This window comes from Anabas testudineus, chromosome 8 (genome assembly GCF_900324465.2).
Source record: "Anabas testudineus chromosome 8, fAnaTes1.2, whole genome shotgun sequence".
In the NCBI taxonomy this organism is placed as follows: Eukaryota; Metazoa; Chordata; class Actinopteri; order Anabantiformes; family Anabantidae; genus Anabas; species Anabas testudineus.
This window is the reverse complement of record NC_046617.1, coordinates 12,107,248-12,129,885: the sequence shown is the minus strand read 5'-3', so window position 1 is coordinate 12,129,885 and position 22,638 is coordinate 12,107,248. Positions and strand designations below refer to the sequence as shown.

At 42.7% G+C, this 22,638-nt stretch overlaps 1 protein-coding gene across 1 annotated transcript; it reads right to left on the bottom strand.

Moving 5' to 3' along the window:
- On the bottom strand, positions 1-6,038 carry metrnla (meteorin like, glial cell differentiation regulator a). The gene is made up of 4 exons (XM_026360426.1): positions 5,715-6,038; positions 3,715-4,103; positions 1,012-1,071; positions 1-865 (listed from the first exon to the last, which is right to left on the bottom strand). The coding sequence occupies exons 1-4, from the start codon at positions 5,810-5,812 to the stop codon at positions 552-554; spliced, it is 861 nt and encodes a 286-aa protein (XP_026216211.1). The 5' UTR covers positions 5,813-6,038; the 3' UTR covers positions 1-551.
- Between the last annotated feature and the right edge of the window lie 16,600 nt (positions 6,039-22,638).

The following is a 22,638-nucleotide window of genomic DNA, read 5'->3' as shown; positions in this document are numbered from 1 at the left end:
GGGAATAAAAGCTTTTATTCTCAAGGGCAAAAAAAAAAAAAAAAGATTTTGCTGTTTTTGGTTTGTTTTTTACAACTGTACAGCCTGAAAAGCACATGAAACCAGGCATTACATTGTAAATCATTTTTTAAACAAAATAAAAAATAGTTGGCTTTCACTTTTTTACATTTCTGTCATAAGAAATAACTTCAGAACTGTACATCAAGCTTTTTACAAAGCATGCAGAGCTTCAAAATATACAATGTTCATTCACATTTTATACACATAAAAACCAAATGGAGTTTGCTACATTTAAAACCTGCTAGTTCCTCGTTTGCAAAAGAAAAAGGCAGCTGGAACACATTCTCTGAGAAAAAGAGTCCAGCAATCGTGCTGCTTGGCAACATTCAGGAGCTCCGTTCTTTGTTTTCACAGAGTCACAAGGCAGCAGGAAAGGAGCGAGGCTCTGCCACTGGGCCAGTCTCTCAGTCTTTTCGCTCCTCAGCATAAACACTGTTCAACTTTCTTCCCCACACGTTAAGGACCTGTCCCAGAGCGGGCAGGTAAATCGCTCAGTCAGTGTCCACGTGACAGGGGTTGGCTCCCCGCTGTTGCGCTGCATGATACAACCGTAGAAAGTCTTTGTAGCGCGGGGCACAGCCCATCCAGGCCTCCCCAAACCTCACTGTCCCGGTGAAGAGGAAGTCACCTTCACCAGACTTCACCCCACACTGCAGGGGCATCTTGATGTGGCCAGTCCACTTCCGTACCCTCACACCACCAGATGCAAAGATCTGAGTCTTTTGTCTGTAGAGGCGACTGATCTCCACAGTTATAGACGAGTGCTCCTCTTCCTTCTCTACCTTCTTAACGCTGCCCCGTGCCACTGGAAACAACAAGCAGGAAAGCAAATTCAGCGACTGGTAACAGCTGTCTGTCATGCTACACATGATGGTGTATTCATTGGACATTTCTCAGCCACCGTACAACAGCAGGAAACCTAGAGTTCTTCAAAACAACACTGTTACTTACCAAAGTCACTGGTGCAGACCGCTAGAAGCATCTCAGCGTCACTGCAGGGTTTACAGGGTGCTAAATGGAAATAAAGAGTGCGGATTAGTTTGCAAATTGGAAAAGCACTACAATCAGAAACAGGAAAGCTCATGATAAAAAAAAAAACCTTGCTGAGAAGTTCACAACTTTTTATTTAACTGTGGTTGTAGGCACACACAAAACTGCGGTCACGAACCTGATAATTATTATTGTAAAAATGGCAGAGTGGGAGTCTGATGGAACAAAATGTAATCTTTGCTTGTCAAAAGTGGAAAAAGCTCAAGGAAACTGTTTTTCTCAACCAAAACAGGAACCTCTTGACACTTCATGACAAACGGTCCTTGTTTGTCAAAGTATAACAAGCAGAGAAATAAGGAGATGTTAAACTCTTTTACCACTTGAGCAGGTCTGCTGGGACTGAAACAGTCGGCACAATTACAATAAGAAAGATAAAAATTTGCCATTTATACAGAAGCCTTCTTCATAACCTCATCTTTATTTGAACATAAGCCAAGAGAAGGCACTGCTTCATAACTAGAGGGCTAAATAATTGAAAGTTAAACACTGAATTAAATGAAAAGGCCTCTAACCAGGTCCCCAGCCTGCCCCAGGCTAGATTTCACCTTTCCGTGGTGGCTGTAGAGCAGCAACAATCCTGCCCTTCTCCAAAGTGTCTTACAGTAGCATAAAGGGCCCTAAACGCGAGTAGCCTGTAAGTGTTTAGTTGACTCAGGTGGTCCTCTGCCTGGCCTGACCAAAACACCTTTAGTAGTCCTAGACTTGCTGCGGTTTTCCTTAGTGTTAGAATGTCCAACACGAGACGCTTTTACCCTCTGCCATCTTTAGGAGCTGGAGCTTATTTTTAGCTGACTCGTCTGAAGTTAAGGGTATAAGGGTGAGGGGTGAGCATGTCTTAGGTCAGCTTGTGTAGTAACACGAAGCACTGCTGCATTGTCAGAGAGAGATCAGAGGTCAAACAGCCACAAGCTCGGACAGCTTATGAACAGCTGGAGAATCAGGAGACTTCAGAGCAGCTGACCTCGCCCAGAGCCTGGAGCGCAGCGCAAAGGCCCTTTGAAGTGAGCCTACGTGCTGCCATAGCATCAGACAGAGAAGTGAGCCGAGGCCTAAATCCAGGAGGGTTTTTTTTCTTTCCTCCTAAGCAGAGCTGAGCAGGGCTCACATGTCAGACATGAAACAGAACCACAGGAATGGGCTGAGAGCCGAGTCAGCATCTCTCTCTGGCCCATACGCATGCAGCGCCACTCTGATCAGAACCACTTCACAGGAGCAGAGAGGGATGACGGATGGGAGGAGCGGTAAAGGAGGAGTGGAGGGGCACACTATAGAGTCCCAGCAACATCTGGGCCCTGATGCATTCCACTGTAATGGAGCACAACATGCTAATACCACTCGGCACAGACAAAAACCCACTTCAAACAGCCAGGAAGAGCGAGGGAAGATATATGAAGGCAAGAGAAATGAAAAACAAAATACTCGAATGATAAATAGACAAAAAGAAATTAAGAGGTAGGAAATAGTGAGACACAGGGGAAGAAAAGGGAGAATAATTTAAGTGAGCTGAAAGGAGAAGCTGAGGGAGTGACAGCTCGAAAAGAAGGAGTGGAGGGGGGGGGGGGGGAGTCTATATGCTCCATGATGTTCCTCCCAACATCTGGTTGGAGATACATTCCAGGTCGATGGTGAGCAACTCAATCCCAGAACAGCAGGTCAGAGAAGAGGAAGGGAGAGGCAAGATTGAAGAAACAGCAAAGATGAGACGAAGCAAAGGGGCAATCAATCCACCAGTCCACCCTTCAGATGACACAAGACCACTGTCTTTGTGAATCACCCCTTGCGATATCTCACACCACATCACAGCACCAGATTAAACTACAGGGCTGGGCAGAGCGCACTAATGTGGTCAAAACAAGTCCACGCTCACTCCCGTCTGCATTTAACTCTCTCCCTTCCCCTCTCTCCCAACTGCGCCAGATGATGACGCAGGATGTGGATATGTGAACCTGGAGAGCCGTAAAAACAGATGTGGTCCCGATACTGCTCATATTTTGCTTGAGGTGGGAAAAAAAACAGTTGCTTGCACAGTTGCACAGCTGGAAACTGTGCAGGTTTGGCAGGTACGCAGCATGAAAATAGATGGCTGTTTTTCAATGGAGGGCCTGTGCTTGGCTGTGCCCCTCCACACATTAAGCCATAAAAAAACAGTTCAGAGCTGTGTATCATTCTCAAGGCATGTGTGGATAGTTGTGAAATGATTTGAATTTTAAAGCATTAAAAGGTTTCGGGTTTTGAAAGTCACAGTGAACGTTTAAGTTTTAGAAGAAATATGTTCTTCCCAAACCCAAAATGTACACACTGTTCTACCAGAAAAATGGACTTTGGCTTCATTGTTAGCATTTCCATATTCAAAGCTGGAGCAAATGGTAAGTTTCCTACTATTAGAGCCCAACTTAATAAATGTTTCCACCAGTAGATGGCTGCATTTAGTGCACAGCACACAGCACAGGGACAAAGCACAAAGGAACCCAGTCCTGGAGGGAATCATTCATGAGCAAGCCTGCGGACCTTTATAATAGCTACTTAGACTAAATACAAGGTAATTATCTACAGGTTTACCACTAATACTACCTTACAGAAGACGTACAAAGGAGAGCATCTTACCACCCTGTGAGTAAGCCTCTGCTCCCAGCCTGTCGCTGACTAGCTCGTACTGGAACGCCGTGATCCTCCGGCTGATATCCATGTGTGGGATGGTCTCGATGAAGAGCGAGCCCTCCTGGATGCTAAAGCAGTGCACTTTGCCCCGAGCCTGGTCCTGCTCACGCAGCAGTAACCGCAGCTTGCCGTTACGGTCCAGGTAGATGTTGGTGCCACTGGACTCTGTGGAAGGTTTGATGCAGACAGAGAGGCGGGCGGCAGCAGGAGAGACCGTGTTGGGTCGGAGGTTGACGATGATGGCCCCCGTGGGATAGAGCCACTCCAGGTAACCTTGGGAGCAACGCAGGTACACCTGCTCCACATCCCTGGCATGGCCCTCATGGGTCAGACCACTGGAGGAAAAGAAACAGAAAGAGGTGAGCAGAGATCAGCTATGGACGCCTTAAAGTATCATTGTCAAGTTGTTGTTTTTTTTGTCGACCTACAAAAAACACAGAATGAAAGCCGTGTTTGTAGAGATGAGTTTTAAACCAATGTTGAACTCTTTTCCTTTCAATACAGCAAAAAACGTACTGTAAAAAACTGAATGAAGTGACCAAGGTGAGGACCTCTGACGGACTTTGAGGACGTTAGACCGCATTCCTTCTAAAGCATTAAGGGCTGTCTGTGCGCAAGACTGGCTGCATGACCAGTCACGAGCCAAAGCTGCCGAAATGACCTCAGCTCCAACACACACTCCCCTCACCACATTGTTTCTCCCACAGCTTTGGCAAAATGCACCACTGGCATGATGCCTTTGGGAAGAGTTTGGGAGCAGAAGTGGATGAATAGAGGGACACAGGGGCTTCTGGGCAGACAACAGCAGCAACAGTAGCCGGGCCTGCTGCATGCAAGTGCAAATGCAGGTCACGCACTGAACCTCCCCTTGCTTTCAAGCCACCAAAGAGACTGGAAGAGACTTGTCCGGGCAGCACTTCGGACTCTGGCGCCAGCATGACCAAATGACTCCCTCCAGAACTTAATGCCTGGTCAGGGTTTGAAAAATCCAGTCTGTCAGTCATTCTGTGGCAAAGCCAGAGGCAGTAAGCCATCAGCAGTCAACCAGGATGTGCATGCCAAGCTAGTGGTTTGACTCCGGAGAAGAAACGCCCAGTTTCCTGAAAATGAGATGCTGAAATTCAAATTTGCCATAGATCTAAAGTAACCCATGGCACATGCGGAGCATATGCAGCCCAAGCCCCATAACCAGGCTCTACTCAGCATGCCTCTAATTAAGTCCTTTCTAACTTCATCACTTCTGCATGCAATTAAAGGAGATTAGTCAAGAGTCTCGCTAATGAACAACAGATTATTGGTTGAGAGCTCAAAGTCCTGAATATCGCCTACCCCTCCTGAGCGGAGGATGAAAAACAAAACCACACTATTTGAGGCACAGCTTCTCAAGTGCAAAACAGTTTCCAGCAGATGTTTGATGGGAGCTAAAAACTTTCCAGCATGTGATGCCTGAGGTTTTAAGAATCTGTTGAAGAAAATGGTAAAAATATTTTAAGCTCTTAGGATTACAACAATTGCGGATTGGAGTATTTCAGCATTTTTAACCCTGAGACACACGTATTTAAAATTATATATGAAAGTAACGAAGCCATCTCAGGTTTTCAACCTATATGTGATCATTAAATAAAGTAACAAATTATATTTTAATGTATAATTCAGTTTCAATTTAAGCCCCAAAGGTCAAAACATTCCACATAATGGTACATTTGTGAATGTTTTTGCTCAGTCGTGCAGTATGTGTCATTAATAAATCTGTTTCTATCAGACTGATGTATTTGTCAGTGAAATACCATCATAAACAGACTGAATCCGTGCAGTTTTTATTGCTCTACTTTATTATGACTGGCTCTTCCTTCACGTTACTCTCTTCTTTATCAAACTGTATTAAACAACTCTTTTTTTAATCTGATTTTTTTTTTTTTTTTTTTCAAGCTGATATTGAACCTCACCTGCCCTTCCAGCTGCACAGGTCGCTGGAGTACTGGCACAGAGAAATCCGACAGATGAGGAGAAGAGGCAGCAGGGAGGCCGGGATCGGGCTCAGCATGTTTATGTCGCCGCTCACTTTGCGAGTGAAACGCGGTGAAAATCCACAAACGCAGCGCCGTGTCTCCAGCTACATGTCGTTTCCATGTGCCCCCGGTCCGCTCCGTGCTGCTCCCCGGAAGCTTCAGCCGGATAAAAGCGCTTATTCAAAGTCGGTGGAGGCGCACGATGCTGACAGATCTCCGTCAACTGTGGAGTGAGTTCAGCTCCGACTGCGTCTCTGCAGCTCTGATCGCTCTCCACGTCACAGCCCAGCCACAGCACGGTGCTGCCTTCAGGTGCCCAGCCGCGGCTCCGAACTCCGAGTGTCTCACGGCATGCTACTAAAACATTCGCGTGAGGTGTTGTTCGAAGTGTAATTTCGTCAGTAGCCTTCTATAGAGAGGTCAGTGATGAAATTCACTATTTAATGTGTTCACAAACACTAATGTGACCACAGGTGGCAGAAAACAAAACTCAGTGCTCAAGTACAAGTACTTGCCGTAAAATATTATATTACAAGTGCCAGTACCACTTCAAATTATTTACTCAAGTTGAAGTACTATATACTCTAAAATCTAGTTAAAAGACAAAATACAAGCACTCCACTAAGAAAAAAATATACTTTAAATAGTATTGAATTAGTTGGATAAACACACAAATCAGGATCCCAGTAGTTTGACAAACTTATAAAGGTGACAAATATGGCAAAGAAATATTTCCACAATTACTACTTCTACTTCTACTACTACTACTACTAATACTACTACTAATAATAATAAGAGTAATAATAATAACTGAACGCTTTGCATGATTGTACCAATCTAAAAAATTACTTTATGATCACTTCATCATAAGAACTTGTAATCATGTTAATTTTGCTCTTTTTCACTGCGCTGTGAAATATTATTCAGCAACTGCACAAAATACTGACATTTAAGGGCGAAAAAGTGATGCTTGTTTGTGTTATGTGTTATAAACAGTACATTAGCAATTGCCATAAAACCACAATTGATTTGCTGTATGTAGTCATATGATTCATTCATTTGTAGGGGGGCACAGAAAGTGGCAGTATTGTACTAACATCTTGGGGCATATTTATTACTATTTACGTTCAGCTGATTTCTTGGTCAGACAAGAAAACCCACATCAAAAACGCAAGAATGAAAGTTATTAGTGGTAGTAATTTAACACAAATTCCGATGTTGTTTTATGTTAAATATTGGTGGTTTTATGCTTAAATTGTGAATAATGTCACAGTGGCTGCATGATTTAAAATTTATTCTGCAATAGCTCCTTTATAAAATGAGTGGGATTCTGTTAAACCACAGCACAAAGACACAAGCCATGGATTCCAGACAGTTCTCAGGTCAAAGAGTCATATCAGAGCGTCCGACTTTACTTTAGTTTGACCGTCGATCTATAACTTTAGACAAGTCCCAGAGAACTTCACTGTTTACATGTCGCTTCTGTTTACGAGTGCACCAAAAAGTTGCAGTAACTCTCTTGTTGCTGCACCGTTACCACCGAATGCATCTGTAAACATAAAATGCTCGTCACTCCAATAGATCTTAATCAACATTTCTTATGAAACAAGATGTTTTATGAGTGGATGGTGCTTGGCATGGGAAAGAAACCCGTCTGACGAGGAAAACCAGAGGAGTTTGTAACTGCTACTTTTCTTCTCTGGTTTCTTGGGACTTGGAATTGCTTGTGGCTGGTTTGTGATCGGCATGTGTGGATTACTGACCTGACATGCACGGTACTGTACATGTCCTGGCTTGGGTCGCATGCCGCCAAAGGGAGCCACAAACTCCAGATATATCCCCCTCGCTGATAAAACCGTACAAACTCTCATCCATTTTCCAGACATGTGCATTGAGCAACTTTTTGGTATTGTTTGTGTAATCTGGATTAGAAGCCTGGCTGGTGTGTGTGTGTGTGTGTGTGTGTGTGCCCCGGTTACTGAGTTGTCCTTGCCTTACTGCAGACTGTCTGTGAGTTGATGAGGTAACAGAACCGCAAGGCGTGTTTGGACACGATGTCTGACGGAGCCACCACAATAACACCTGCACTGTTACACCAGAGCTACACCAGTAAGAGCTTCTTAATGATGTCTGTGAATTACACATCTTGTGTTCTGAGTCCTTGATATATATTTAAAGGAGGATTTTACAAATTTTTAGTCATTACAGTCTGTTTATAGGCCTTAGAGAAAACTAGTGTATGTGAAAAGTGCAATAAGTTAATGGATACCAGGCAAAATCAACTGTATAAAGGGAGATTAATTGTATTTTATATGCATACTGGGATTGTTATGATTTATTTTCTTTATTCTTGAATGAATACATATTCAAAACTGTCATTAGAAAACAACATTGATGATGCTCAAGTTTTTTTTTTACTTTTAAACCTGAAATATGTTCTCATCATTTTGAGATATCATGAAAATTAGATTATAAGTAGCTTTTGCCCAGTAGTTGAAACCCAGTTCGAGTGGCTGCAAGTTACGCAACTAGGAGTGCATTTGTTCACATCTTGTTATTCCAGTTGCTTGATCACTTGCTGCAACAGTTTTCTTTTCTCTCTTATTGCAGCTTAAAGGAAGCAGGTTTAGCTCTCACCCTCCACCTGTCAGAAGTTTCACTGGTAGTGGGAGGGGAGTGTGGAACATGAGCGGCGGGGGAGGAGAGGAAAGAAAGAAATCAGTGACAGATAACAGGAGACTGGAAAACAGACAGTTAATCATAAGGTGCGCTCCTGATGTTGGTGTTAGATTGAAAAATTGGCAGAGGAACCCTGACACTGAATGGTGAAGCAGTCGGGTACAGTTCAAATTAGAGGATTAGGTGTGTTTGGTAAATATGTGTTATGTAGCTTGTGACAGTTGAGTAGAAAACAAGTGGAGTTAAAGGGGTTTGGGGTGTGTGGGGAGGGCAGTGGAGTTTCGGGGGAAGGGGCTGTTTTGTCAGCCCTGTTGTCCCAAACTCTTGCTGAGTGTGATTCACTTTTATGCCCGGAGGTAGCCCCCAGGTGAAAAAGCAGTCATAAAGTAGATGAGGCTGCTGACAGGATGTGACTTTTATTTATGTGTGAGTGTGTGTGAGTGTGTGTGAGTGTGTACTAGTCATTGTCCTCTCTGTCACCTCTTCGTTTAATTCTATTTCCTCATTAGTTTTTTCACTGTGGCAAAAACAAGGATCCAGGGTTGGTCTATATTTCAACATAGGTTAGTCAGTGAAAACATTTTCCACAATCTTCCCATCGGACTAGTTTGATGAATACCAAATACTGCTACTCTTTCTCAGAGCTCGTCCCATGTCCTGTGTCATTTGGCCTGCTATCTTGTGCAGATAAAGTGTGAACTGAAGTCATACAAGCATGTCCGATACCTTGTGGTATGCGTAAGCAGATTGCTGGGTGCTGATACCATCGGGAGGCCGTCCGCCTGTCATCATCCCTCTCTGGCTACTTTCCAGACTGTCAGAAATGCAGCTGAGCTCAAACCCGTGTCCACATTCCTCTTAGTAAACAAGAGCCCTGTCATTTCGAAGTGCCAGCCACGTCTGAAGACAGACATGGTGTTTGTATCACCTTGCATTACTTTGTCAGTATTTCTCTCCTGTTTAAACAACATGGTGATGATCATTGTGTACATTCCTGGTCTGCAGCCCCCATGTGTCAGTCGTCACTTCTGGACTTTGTAGTAGTAATGTCTATACATCCAGTCAGTGTGAAAATATATGGGAGGAAAGTGACATATTTGAAGTATGCAGCAACTGGTGCATCTCACTCAAAATTCCCTGAAGTTTTGGAAGGCCATGAAGACAAAGCCTGTTTTTTGTTTCAGCCCTGATGGTGCACATTAAAATACTGTGGAAAAAAAGACTCCAGTGCATAAAGGCTGAAAATGTCATGGTTGTGATCCTTGTGCCGTATCTGTAGCAGGCCTGTGAGGGGTGACAGAGGAGATTAGATATTTCCAAGGCCTCGACACAGCAACATGCTCACGTCCATGCCGAATCAGCCCTTGATGCCTTCAAGCTGTTCTCCACACCACGCTATCAGCTCCTTCGTATCCCGCTCTCAGCAGTACACAGAAACCTGAGAAACTGCAGCACCGAGGGCTCGTAAGAAGAATTTGGGTCAGAGCTCATTTTGACGGGGCGCTCACCCTCTGGCAGGTGGACAACTCTTATGAAAGCTGCACAATAAAAGTGAACTCAACTCTGGTCAGCCTTTTTGGAATTTCAGAGATCACATATGGATTAGGCCTGCAGATCCAGGTGGTTGTGGGGCGCAGAGATTAGCAAATCAGCAACCAAGCATAAAGAACGTAACATTGCAGGATAGAGGAAGACAGGGACAACTATTCAAGTACAATCTGACTCTGAAGGAAAAAACCCTTTTTCTATGACAACTTCCGCTCTCCAGATTAGCCTCAGTGATTTAAATCCCAAGGGTTCCTGTGGAGAAAGTGCTTTGGCCCCCATCCCTCCTTCTCCTTCATGGCCCTAAGACATGAGACTTTCCTTGATGGGTGTACTCATTCTTCAGTTTGCTCGATCAGCGCAGGATGCTACACACAAAAAGCCTCAGCCATTAGACTCACTTATGCTGGGTGACAGCCGTGATAGACTCACAGACTGTGGTGGCGGGGGGGGAGAAGCGGGAGCGCGGTCCTTTGTTGATTCTCAAGTTCTGTGCTCACACAGGGAGATCAGCCCCTTGTATCTAACTTGGCATCATTTTGCGCAATGCTCTGGATCAGACTCTCTCGAACATTGCAGTAGAACATTTAAACGAATTACTATCTGATATTCAACGATACGATATTTATATGCTGTGCCAGTCTCTGTGCTGCACTTTTCAAAAAGTAGAGTTTGCAAAACAGATTCTTTTTAATGGAATTTTAACATTGAGGGGGGTTTTGTCTGTGTTCAATCAGAGAAGCTGCAATCTGCCAGTGCAGATCAAGCTCCAGGAATTTGTTTTTCAAGTGATGATTGAGGTTGTGATTTTATTTTCATTTTTGTCTATTTGGCTTCATTCTACTGAGCAGTTTAGTCGAGTTTTAAGAGCTTATTTCCATGAAACAAGTGAAAAATCCTGCCATGGCATTGGAAAAGTTTCAACCTGTTTAATAGCAGTCAGATGGTTTCATGAATTTTTTATATAAAAATATGAAAACATACACTGTGTATAAACAATTTCAGGCACAGCTCTCTTCAGTGCATTAGCAGACTCATGTGTTTACACAATGAGAGAAATCGAGGAAAGGAAATGCAGGAGAGGAGAACAGTTCGCCTATTGTGTCCATCCACATGCAGAGGTTTATATTAGCACATGATTTGCCTGAAGAACCAACCAACAAACTAGAACAAAAACAAATCAGTCAAATCTTTGCATAAACCAAACATGATGCCTCTTTATGGAAATTGTTACCCAGTGGTCTGAATCTTAAAGTGCTGATATAGAGGGGCCTCTAAGATCCTCTGGCACCTCCCTGAATGGATGTCATTCTTCATAAGCAGAGAAGCGGATTTGAAGACCCACACTTCTGACATTACTGTGGTCGGATGTGGCGGTGATACACACCTCATCTGTCGCTTCTTAATTTCGCTCCACAAGACCCTCTTTTTTTTCTCACCTTATTTTTTACATCACAGCTTTTGTTGGTGTTTATCTTGCAATACCATCTCCTATGTAACATTGGTGCACATGTGGTTTCATAATGACTATTAATCTACTTCAAATCAAATGTTGAAATTGTACCTACACAAACGTCTAACACATACCGTGAAGTATGTTCTGTGTCACCAAAAGTTATCATTTGTCTGCTGTCAGCTCTGAACTTGAGTTAAAGTGCAGAATATTAAATTAGGTTTCACTAACTTATTTAATTTGGTCTCCCTGGACTCTGGGGCAGATGTTTAATCATTACCTCACCAAAACACTGAAACCTTCAGTCTTTCAGTCATGTTTTAAAGGACTGGTACTGTTCATTTAAGGTACTTAAATGAACAGTGTGGAAAGAATACACACACACATGCACGTATGTTTTGTTAGAATCGCTGGTTGTCCCAGGGTATACCATTACTACTTCTCATCATCTTGTTGTTCTTCGGTGCGCTGTAAAGGGACCATCGATCTAATGAGGAACATGTAAGAAAAACAAGTACACAGCTTAGTGCAGCTCGGTGCCAAGTGATTGCTAAACACTCAAATCTCTTTTTGTTTTTGTGGTCTCACGTAAGAAAAAACAATGAGGGCATGCCAAGACATGAAGCACGACTGCAATAAAGAACATGGAGCAACACACATATAACCTGTTAGGTCTGTATCTTCTACGTTCAGCCTGAGGTCATGCCAGGCACTCTGCCAACAGAGGCTGTGGTGAAATGAAGAGCCATTTTGAGCAAGTATCCAGAGAGCTTTGATGGAAATGGCCTCCAAGTACTACTAGTTTCTGAGGTGTACAGAAGGATAGTCTAGTCATTTTTTAAAAAATGTATATACAGTGGATGAAATCACCGATTAGGGAACTCACATGAGTTTGAGAAGATGATGAAAGGCCCTGTCCACATCCAAAGAATATTTCAGGTTTAAGCAGCTGGTGTTGAATGCAGAGAAAACCTTTATATTGAGTAACCTAGATGGCACTGAAAGTGGTTGATGTGATTGAGCGTCGCTGCCAAATCAGCTGTGGGATCAGTTGAGGTATCCTCCGAGTCAGGGATGGAGGGTGCTTTGTGCTTCTCTGCACTCTACTTCAGTGTTTGCCTGCATAGCTTAGCCCAGCTAAGTAGCTCGGCGCCTGACGCACACAAACACACAGCACTACAGGGTTGGATCAGTAAGTCGTCCGGCCGGTTTGTATTTCTGACGGAGACACACACATCTAGAGCACTGTCCCATTTACTGAAGGCTGGCACACGCCACACACACTCCCAGGGTCACATGCCTGACTGTGTAGACACACTTCAGCAAGTCAAAGGTCTTATGAAGCTGCATGTGGAAACAGATACACACACACACACACACACACATATATATACAGTATATATATAGTATAGTGTATATATATAGTATAGTGTATATATATGTATAGATAAATATATATTTCTTGAAGATATGCTGTTACACAATGCGTGTACCCATTTGCTGAATATACCCTCACGTAAAGGAGTTCATGTTATTGTGTTAGACACCTGTTGAAACATAGAAGACTTCGTCATGATGAGACATGCGTCTACGCAGGTGCAGGTGTACAGACAGCTGAATGAGCAGCTGTGAATGACGACCAATTACACACATTCATTTTGATATATATATATCTATATATATATATATATACATATTTACACAGTTTCCATGATATAATATGTATTGTAAACTATTTGTGATGTTGTTTAACTGCATCGTGTTCCTGGAACTAAACGTGGGACTGTTTGCCAAAGTAAGGAGATGTCAACAGTGTCGACGGCAAGATTAAACGTGCTTGCACATGTGTATGACGCGTCGCGCAGCCCAGACCACAAGCAAAGCTAAGCAGCTTTGAGCCCTAGTCATTTCAACTGTATGATCAAAATCCCAGGATATGTCTCCAAACAAAGCCAGCAATTCAGCAGTGGGTTCGCTCTGCACCTCAACCCTGTCCCGCTCTCTTTTCACCAAGCCTCGGATCCAGTAGCAGCCAGGGGAATTGTACATGGTACAATGGGACCATTGTATGTCCTGTGGTAACACCATAATTGTTACAATCTTCCTATTCAGGTGAAAAACACACCCACTTTTGACTCTCAGTGACATTTTGAGGGGCCTGTGGCTTTCAGTGATGTTGTATTAATCAGATATAATAAAGAAAAACGTGGGTGGCTCGCGCACCTGAGTCTGTGGCTGGAGCCTGAATAAGCTCCTGTTTGTATTTTCACGTGTGTCTGTGTAAGCCAACGTCCAGACCACAAGCATCCGCGGGGCAGGAGTGACGGATTTAATAACTTTCAATGTCCACAATGTGGATCAGTGATCTGTGACGAAAGAACAGCTCACTGGAGAAGTTTAATAATTCTTTGCTGCCAATCTGAAGCCCCAAATGAGTAATTATTTTTCCACTGGGGTGATATTGCCAAAAAAATCAGGCCAATCAAATGCTAAAGAAATAAACATGCTGAAATGAGTACGACTAAATTCTCTGACACCGGGCTTCTCTTTTTGGCTCTGTTTATTTTATTCTTTCTCTGTCTCTTATCATGGGCCTTTGTATTTAATGATAGGGATGTCAGCCCCCTCGTCCTCCCCACGCGCCTGCCACATCCTGGAGAGATAAATCACTACTACAGGCCTGCGGCTGGGAGTGGCCAGTCAGGAGGAAACAGTATGGAAGCCTGGGTGGCTTGTCAGCTTCCAGCTCTTAGTTGAGTCTAGAGCAGGTCTGTGAGGAGCTTCCCTGACTTTCATCCGTTTAGGAAACATCTGGAATCATCTGCCGGTTGAATGAAAGTGTGCAGGCGCGTGTATGTGTCTTCCAGGAGGTTTGCCAGGAATGTTATCATTGTGTAAAGATTAAGCTCGCTGTCCAGAAAATAAATTAAGGAAATTCACTGGTGTGTTGCCAATAGATGTCTGGGCTTTGACATCATCTCCAGTGAAAAAAAAAAAAATTCAACTGAAGATCAACAAGTCATTTACGATCAGTCTCCTCCTCATTACTCACGACAGGGCGGCCCGCTACACAACTGTGTGTCATATCTCTGTGAGAGATTACGCACTTAATGTTCAATCGTTTGCAGCATTTTCTGTGGCGTTTAACTTGTCAAAGAATAAACAGCTTACAAGAGCCGGAGAGTTGAGAACAGTTGAGTGGGCACTGCTGCTGCTCTTTAAAGTGGATATTGTATCCATGTGAGCAGGTGAGCAGACAAAGCCTGTGGCGGTGCAGCATGTCCCCCCATGCCCGAGTTAAGACGTCGGGCCTTGATGTGTTGACAGAGGCAGGTCAGGAGTCACACCTGCCGATAAAACACCTCTCTCTCTCTGTGCACGAGGTGTTGTCACCTCAAACAAAAACTGGTTGCAGCCTCTGTCTGACTGACAATACCTGCAGTCTGCACAGAGAGTCGTCCAATCCCTGTGAAGAGCGCTGAGAAAAACATGTAAGGACTATCTGTGTTCAGGTCTTTGATGTGTGACTGTGGGCTAAAAACCCCCACACCTCCAAGAAAGCAACTTAAAAAAAAAAGACAAATACCAAAAATGATTATATTTTTAGCTCGGCTGCTGTGTTTTTTTGATCCCGTTCAGTTTGTTTTTAAAGCCGCTAGTTCATAGTAGTCTCTTCAATTAACGCAAGAACATGTAATCATTCTTTTGGATGAAAATCACCGAGCGGTTTAGTTTTAGAGTGGAGTGGTTTTCACGCCACAGCAACAACAACTTATAAAAATATCATACAAGCATGTCATCCTCCTGTCCCCCTGCTCTTCATCTACACAGTGTGTAAATACCCTCAAACATAACAGACATTTCTGTCAGACATCACAATCCAAACATTTTTACAGTGTTTTTGCTGTTCTGTGCCATGTTATTCGTAACAAACTAGGTATGTAGGAAGAGTTGCTGTGTTTGCACCGGGGAGAGGATGTTCAGATCAGGCTGCAACAGCATCAGGGGATGTGATTTTTGGGAGTATGAGGGAGGATGTTTTTCCTCCTGTGTGGTGACTTCTGACCTCCACCATCCTCTCCCAACCTGCTTCACCTCTGTCCTATTGTAACTCTTATCAAATCCCTGAATGTTGAACATATATTCAGTACAGTGGCCTGTACAGGAGATGAAGCTGGCTCTGCCTCACATTGGAGCCGCCTCCCGCAGTTCTCATAATTGTTTTGTCTCGTTTGACCCCTTTGTACGGTAAGTTTCCCATTAGTCTATATGCAGACAGGTTCTCATGCCTCGACAATGTCCCTTTCCACCTCCCATTTATCTCTACCTAACCCGAATCATCACCTGCATATCCAACTGCCCCACAGTGCTGCACACAGTATAAATGGCTCCCTCTTGTACTGCACAGTACCTCAGCTCCTGTGCTTGGGTGTTTTGTCAGAGCTGTGTGACTCTCTCGCCTGCTAAGACAACACAGCGTTGTCCTTCGGGTGCACCGTGACCCCTGTTGATCACACTCGGCCGAGCTGCGCTTGTGCCGCTTCTCATCTTCGCTAACACACACTGACATGGTCCTTTGATGTCATGAGGAGCAGCATGGACCTGGGACCGGCCCAACAAAAGCAATCTGATCCTCGGCTGATGTGTTCAAGCATGCCTGCGGCCTCCAACAATGCACTAGGACAGCGAGGGCCCCCTTCTATGAGTCTAAGAATGAACCTGCACGTTGTTCACTGGGAACTAGACGTGCGAAGAATTCGATAAGAGGATGCTATTTTGTGAATATGGCAAACTTTCTTTTTTTTGTCAACTGACTTAAAGCCTTTTATTTTGTTAGACCAGTTTTAAATGATGTCCTAGCAAATCTGATATGAATCGAATTCACATGCTACCTCCAGAAAAATGGCCATGTCCTTACATACTAAAGTCTGATGCTGTCTAAAGCTTTTTTCTTCTCCAACCTTTTATGCTACCAAATAACTACCATATATAGTAAAAGGTTATTTAATACCCTATATAAGTTAAAAGATTAATTGAGTACAGTGTGACCACAGGACACTTTCCAGTCATGACTTGCTGTCTTGCATTTTGTGCTCATTTTCACTGAGCGTTACAAACCTGTGTGTATTCATCTCATACGATGCAGCCACCAGCTCTTCACCTACTTTCTTCTCTCGGCAATTCCCTACATACCAAACAACAGGCCAAGCATAGAAGAGTGCCAGACAGGCTGCTCGAGAGACACAGTAGACTCTGGGTTTGTTACGAGTTACCTTGAGGATGTGAATTTGCATCCCTGCTGACTGGGGAATGATTCGCTACTTAAATCCCCAAAAACAAAAACAAATGACAACGGTATGTGTAGCACAGGAAAACAGCAAACGTGTAAAACAGAGGAGAAATGTCAGGAAATCCATTTTACTGTCTTGTAACTAAATTAAAAAAGTGATGGTTATTTTTTGGAGCTTTTTTTTCTTTTCTCTTTTAAAAGACAGTTGAAGTCAGTAAAACCACAAAATAACTAGAAACAGACAAAATTGAAAAAGAAAATGAATAAAAAAAAAAAAAGAAATGCTAAATCAGACATTTCTTTTGATCTTTGACTGAACAAAACATAAAAATTTGTTCAACAAATTAAAATGGTCTGGACAACAATAATAGTAACCAGCAGCGCATCTTTGAAGCTCTCGTTCTCTTTGTCTGTACAGCGTAGTACACAGGATGATAGCAAACAGCAGAGGGACTTCTTTTCTCCATGTAAATAGCTTGTTTTTGTGGAAAGGTGCAAACAAATCCTCCACAACTCTTTACTGTTTGATTTACAGTATGTACAGTCAGGTCATGGGTACAAATAATGGTATCAGCTAAATAATAACTAACATTTTACATATTATTTCTTATTTTTGAAGCAATCCAAGGCTTTAACCTAATGTTAAGGGTTAATGTTTAGTGTACAAACCACCAGAGCATCCCATGTGCCAAAATCTCTGCAGACGCATTTGGAAACGTTAAATATGCAAAGCTCACCCAAAACAGCATTTGCATACGAAAAAGTAGGAACTGTGAGTCTCAAGCCAGACATACTATTTGTCATCTTGACATTCCAGTCTGTGTTGTGTGTGTGTGTGCTGTGTTTATACATTGACTCATATGTATGCATAAGGCAAGTTAGGGCAGCTCGAACCCCGCTGGATGTCTTGTTCTGAACTCTAGGTCTTGTGTTTACCTCTTTCCTCATGGAGAGCATGGAGGAATAAAGCCTTGCTGCAGTGGCGACCTGGTTCCATGTATCTGTCTGGGATCATATAGATACAAAGAAATTTAAACTCTTCTTCTATTTAACAAGTGGAGAGAGCAATTTATGAATAAGAAATTTAGATATACTTCGTAATTATTAAACGAGTGGTGCTTTATGATTGGCAGGTTTAACACAGTGAAGGCTTTAGCTGGCAGGACTGCATTAAACTCAAACTAAATATTTCTCAGAATATGGAACAGAAATGTGCCAGTGTCTCTGCCAAAAGACTAAGCAGCTTCCGATGTCAAGTATGTACCTCACTGAGCTCAATTTCAAAAACATCAAATCATCTTCTTTCAGTTTTTCACGCTTTCTGCTTTGAGATCGCTCAACACATTCACAGGAAGGGAAATTTTTTTTTCCACACCTGCACAAAACACTTCCTTTTTTGTCTTCAAAGTTTACACCAGCGTGAGTGTGCAACATTGTGCATCACTGCCAAAACAAGGCCCACATATGACCTCAGTGCAGAGCAACGCAGCGTATCCCATCCTCTACATCTGGTTCACTTTAGCTTCAGCATCAACAAGTGCTTCCACCTCCGCAGATCGGCTGCAAGCCTTTTCTCTCTCTCTCTCTCTCTCTCTCTCTCTCTCAAAAGCAGAACACATATGAATCATGGAGGATGATGTGCAAGAAAGCTTTGCAGATCACTCTGAAAGCATAGCACCCAATGTATATTTCATGAGGCATTAGATGCAGTGTTATTCATGCCGGTCTTCTCTGCTGTTTTATTTGGGAGACAGAGGGCTGAACAATGGATTCATGGCATAGTGATGGGAGCTGGAATACCAAGAGTCCACAAAAGCTCACAAGCACCCTTTATTTACTGGAGGGGTCCATTCATAATTGTATTAAGTGATTTTCTGTGGAGGAATTGTAAACCATTCTGAGGAATTTCTTTACATAGAGATGACTCATTTTTGGTTCAGGCTGAGCTGAAAGAGGGCTGGAAACAGTGGGTGTAGTTGTGGGCTCTGAAAGATGCTATTGCATGACAGACTTTTTTTTTTCAACAGCTGAGAAACAAGAGGTAGGAAAAAAAAAACATTGAAAAACGGGTCTGAAATTCACAATATAGCAACGACGACTACTCACTCAGACGCTGTATGTTCAGAAGACAAGAACGCATTCACATAACCACCTTAACATTGACCTAACCCCATCCATAAACCTCCATCTACTGCAGTCTCTGTGTCCCAAACAACGATGCATTTGTTTCCCATGTGAGAAGTGGAAAATGAAGGAGACTGCAGTCCTATACTATAACTCATTGGAAACAGACGGGGTCACAGGTTTTGGTTGTAGTTCATAACAGCGAAACTTGCTGAGTATCACCCCCATGAGTAATCTCTTAGTCTTAATAGACCAGCTGCTGCATTCTGCAGAGATGAATGCAGGTAGCTTGCCAAGGAGCAAGCGCTTGCTTCTGTGACATGTCAAAGGTATTTATTTGAACAGACAAAATAGTTTACTATGGAGGATTTACAGCAAACCAGGCTGCCATACATCTCCTGAGACATTCCTCTGGATGAACGGTTCGTGACAAATCGTACTCGAGGCAGATTTTTTGGGGGGATATCTTTTGCCGTTAAATGCATATTTAAACATTGTTCTTTATTGTATGTTAAATTAAGCGTGCTTGTAACAAAAGTGTAAAACCATAAAGAAAAAGAAGGGAGCATTTCTGGATTTCTGGCCTGCAACTTTACAGTGCTTGGCTGTAAAGGTAGACAAAAATAGCAACTACCTGGGGAGTACTGAGCAGCGAAGTATTCGTGAGCTAAAAAACCAACTATTTCTCTCAAGGGGAAGTGGAGATGAAAATAGCTCTAAAACAATAACCAAATAGGGCCTAAATCCAACATGTCATCGGAAACAGTCTGATCTGAAAAGGCTGGATGAAAAACTGCCTTCTAACGTCATTGTATGATACACATCATTGTACAAACATGCATACGTTAGGGGTGAACGATATCCTTAAAATTACACGATATTTAACCAGAAATCTGTGATAATGATATATAAATATTGATTTATATATGATTTATAATAATGATTTAGAAAGATGTAACTTTTCGTTGGTGATTGCAACTTGCAGGCAGCAGAATTAATAGTGCAAAAAAATCAAGGACATTTTCCATCCCCTTTTTTCCACAAAGTACTGACAGAGACTGTGCGTACAAGCACTGAGTAACACTTCAGGTTACTCAGAAAAAGCAGCTTTCTCAAGTAATCAGGGAAAGGCGTTTAAATGTAAACCTGGTTACTGGAAATCTGCGTATACATAAATGCAATTTGATTTCTCCTCCAGAGAGAATGCTGACTGGCTCACGGATTTTAACTGTATGGTGACAGGAAAGACCTCTTTCCTTTCTTTCTTTTCTTTTTTGAAAAGATACACAGCACAAACTCTCTGAAAGAAACTAATCCAAGGTGAAAAGGGAACGATTTCTACGACGGCACTTTTATGTTAGTCCCATTTTCAGTCTGCTTCAGGCTTTAGACTTGATTTTAAAATGAAATGGTGTACTTCGTGGGACAAATCAACCTGGGGAAAAATGTGTGCTAGCAAGTGTAAACGCATCACGCGTCATTCTGTATCTGATACACTCATATTTGATACTTTTGAAAATGTAAAAAAGTAAACGTATTATTGTGGATGGTATGATTTGGCACACTTCTAATTAGCATATGTGTGTTAAACTTTATTTAAGGCTACACATTTTGGGCATTAACATGCAGAGAAGACATATAGAGAAGAAAACAGTTTCATAATGGGACACAGCTACAAAAGAAAAGCACCAGGGACAGAGAGAAATAATAAAAGCAAGCAACGGAGACGCAGTAAGCAAATCCAATTTAGCCATATGTGATCCTATCTCTTTGTGTTTGCATCAAGCACTTTGTGAACTTTGAACTGAACGGGACTGATCGACTCTTTTCCCCATGTCAGGCCCTTCCTGACTACCATCCCCGAAAAGACGAGCAGCCAGGGTGGGACACAATGAGGGAAAGAGATAAAATGTGCAGAGTGCGGGAGAAAGGGAAAACTAAAGAGTGAGGGGATAGGGAGGTGATGAAGTGAGTGGAGACTTGAGAGGGGAGTCACAGGACATTCCTGAGCCAGCTGTGGGTTGGAGGGGGAATTCTCACTGAATGCCTGACAAATAAAACAAGACACAGGCTATTTCAGTATTCCAGGCAATAACCCACTGGCACATTGCAACGGAATGAGGGGGAAAGTATGATTTTGGAAGGAAAAAGACGCCGGCTAATGAGAGAACCAGCAGGCTGCACAGTCCGGTAAGGCAGGCCTTTAACCGCAGCAGTCCAGCGGTTAACCTTTCACTGCCTCTCCCTCTCCTGTCTCCTTTAAAACGGAGACAGAAACTGGCATCCGCAGTAGCGGTTCTTCGGCCCTGACAGCACACACATTCCTCTTTCACAGGCAGGTGGTGGGGCTGTTTAATAAATAAAGGATTTGATGGAAGGAGTCGGTGACGAAGGGATGAGTCCAAGGCCATAACAGACTGTAAACAGCAGAGTCATATTATGGCTACTGCTCCTCAGGGGACATCTACTCTAAACTCGATGTTAATGACACACCCATTCATTTTAAATGCTTCTGATTAAACTTACAAATGACCTCGGTAAGATTTTTTCCATATGTCCATTGCTTTTGGCAAATAATTTAAATAGCTAAAGTTATTTAATTACTACTTCAACTGTTTTTATTTTACTTTTAGCTACTGAATAATCTAATAAAATACAGTCAAACTGTTCTTTAATAAATAAATCAATATATTTGTTGCTGACAATGTGAAACGAACTGGACTCTAATGAGATTCCAGTGAATTTAAGTGTTTTTTAAAGCCTCATATGTCATAATAGAAAGTTCAAAAACTCGATAAGCAGCTAACATTTGTGCACGTCAGATAATCCTGATAACTATTAGAGCATTTTTTATATTTTTTTGTTAACATTTTCATGTTTTATTTAATGGTTTAAAATACATCACTAAATATCCTACTCATGATTTTCTTTAGTTTGTATGTTTTTAAAAAAACAGTTAACAGGTGGCAAAATGAGACTATAGAGGTTGTTGGGAAGATTAAACATCACCACTGCCAACGGAAAAATCCCACTGGCTTTTTGTCAATGGAACCAAACCTGTGGGTTGGCTTAAATACCCCTAGAGCACTTCAAAGATAAAAAAAAGTTCATTTTAAAGGCTTGTCATGATTGGGATTGTGCTTGTTTTCACCTCATGTAATACTGTAGATCATTTTACATGTGCAGTAATAGTCCCTTCTTCTATTCATGGAACCATTCACCCCCACCTTGTGATCTAAGAATCATTTGGCCTTGTTTTCCATCTTGTGATACAACAGTGCCATTTAATACGTCAGACTTGGAGATCTCGATCTAAGTTCCACGTAACGCACTCACATTCACTTTGTCATGTCTCATCTTACTCCAGGGCAGTGGCAACAACCCCGGGGTAGTGATAAAACACATCGACCACAGTCTTTAAAGTACCTTTTGTGTCATGCGGTACGGCAGGGGCTTTCTGGTGAGCCGTACTCCACTGTTGCCAACCAGAGACAGAGGATGGCGGCCATGTGTGTGAGCAGGCTGCCACATCACAAGCCTCCCTCCCCGCCAAAGTCTTTGTGATCTTCCCAACAGCGTGCATGCTCGCCTGTGCTCCTGCGCACACTTTTTCCTTCCTTTGCCCCTCCTTAACCACATAGATGAGAGGACAAGAGGGATGACCGTTTCAAAGGGAGAATCTTACATCTTTTATTTATTCTTGGTTATCTGTCAGAATAGCCTCAGAGGAAAATTGTGGGGGTCGCAAAGAACAAGGGAAAAGCAAATAT

Excerpts from the sequence above, each read along its gene's own strand:
- metrnla (XM_026360426.1), bottom strand. The coding sequence starts at position 5,812 with ATGCTGAGCCCGATCCCGGCCTCCCTGCTGCCTCTTCTCCTCATCTGT. Across the intron at positions 4,104-5,714 it reads CTGTGCAGCTGGAAGGGCAG|TGGTCTGACCCATGAGGGCC; the intron begins GTGAGGTTCAAT and ends CTTTTCCTCCAG. Across the intron at positions 866-1,011 it reads GGTCTGCACCAGTGACTTTG|TGGCACGGGGCAGCGTTAAG; the intron begins GTAAGTAACAGT and ends TGTTGTTTCCAG.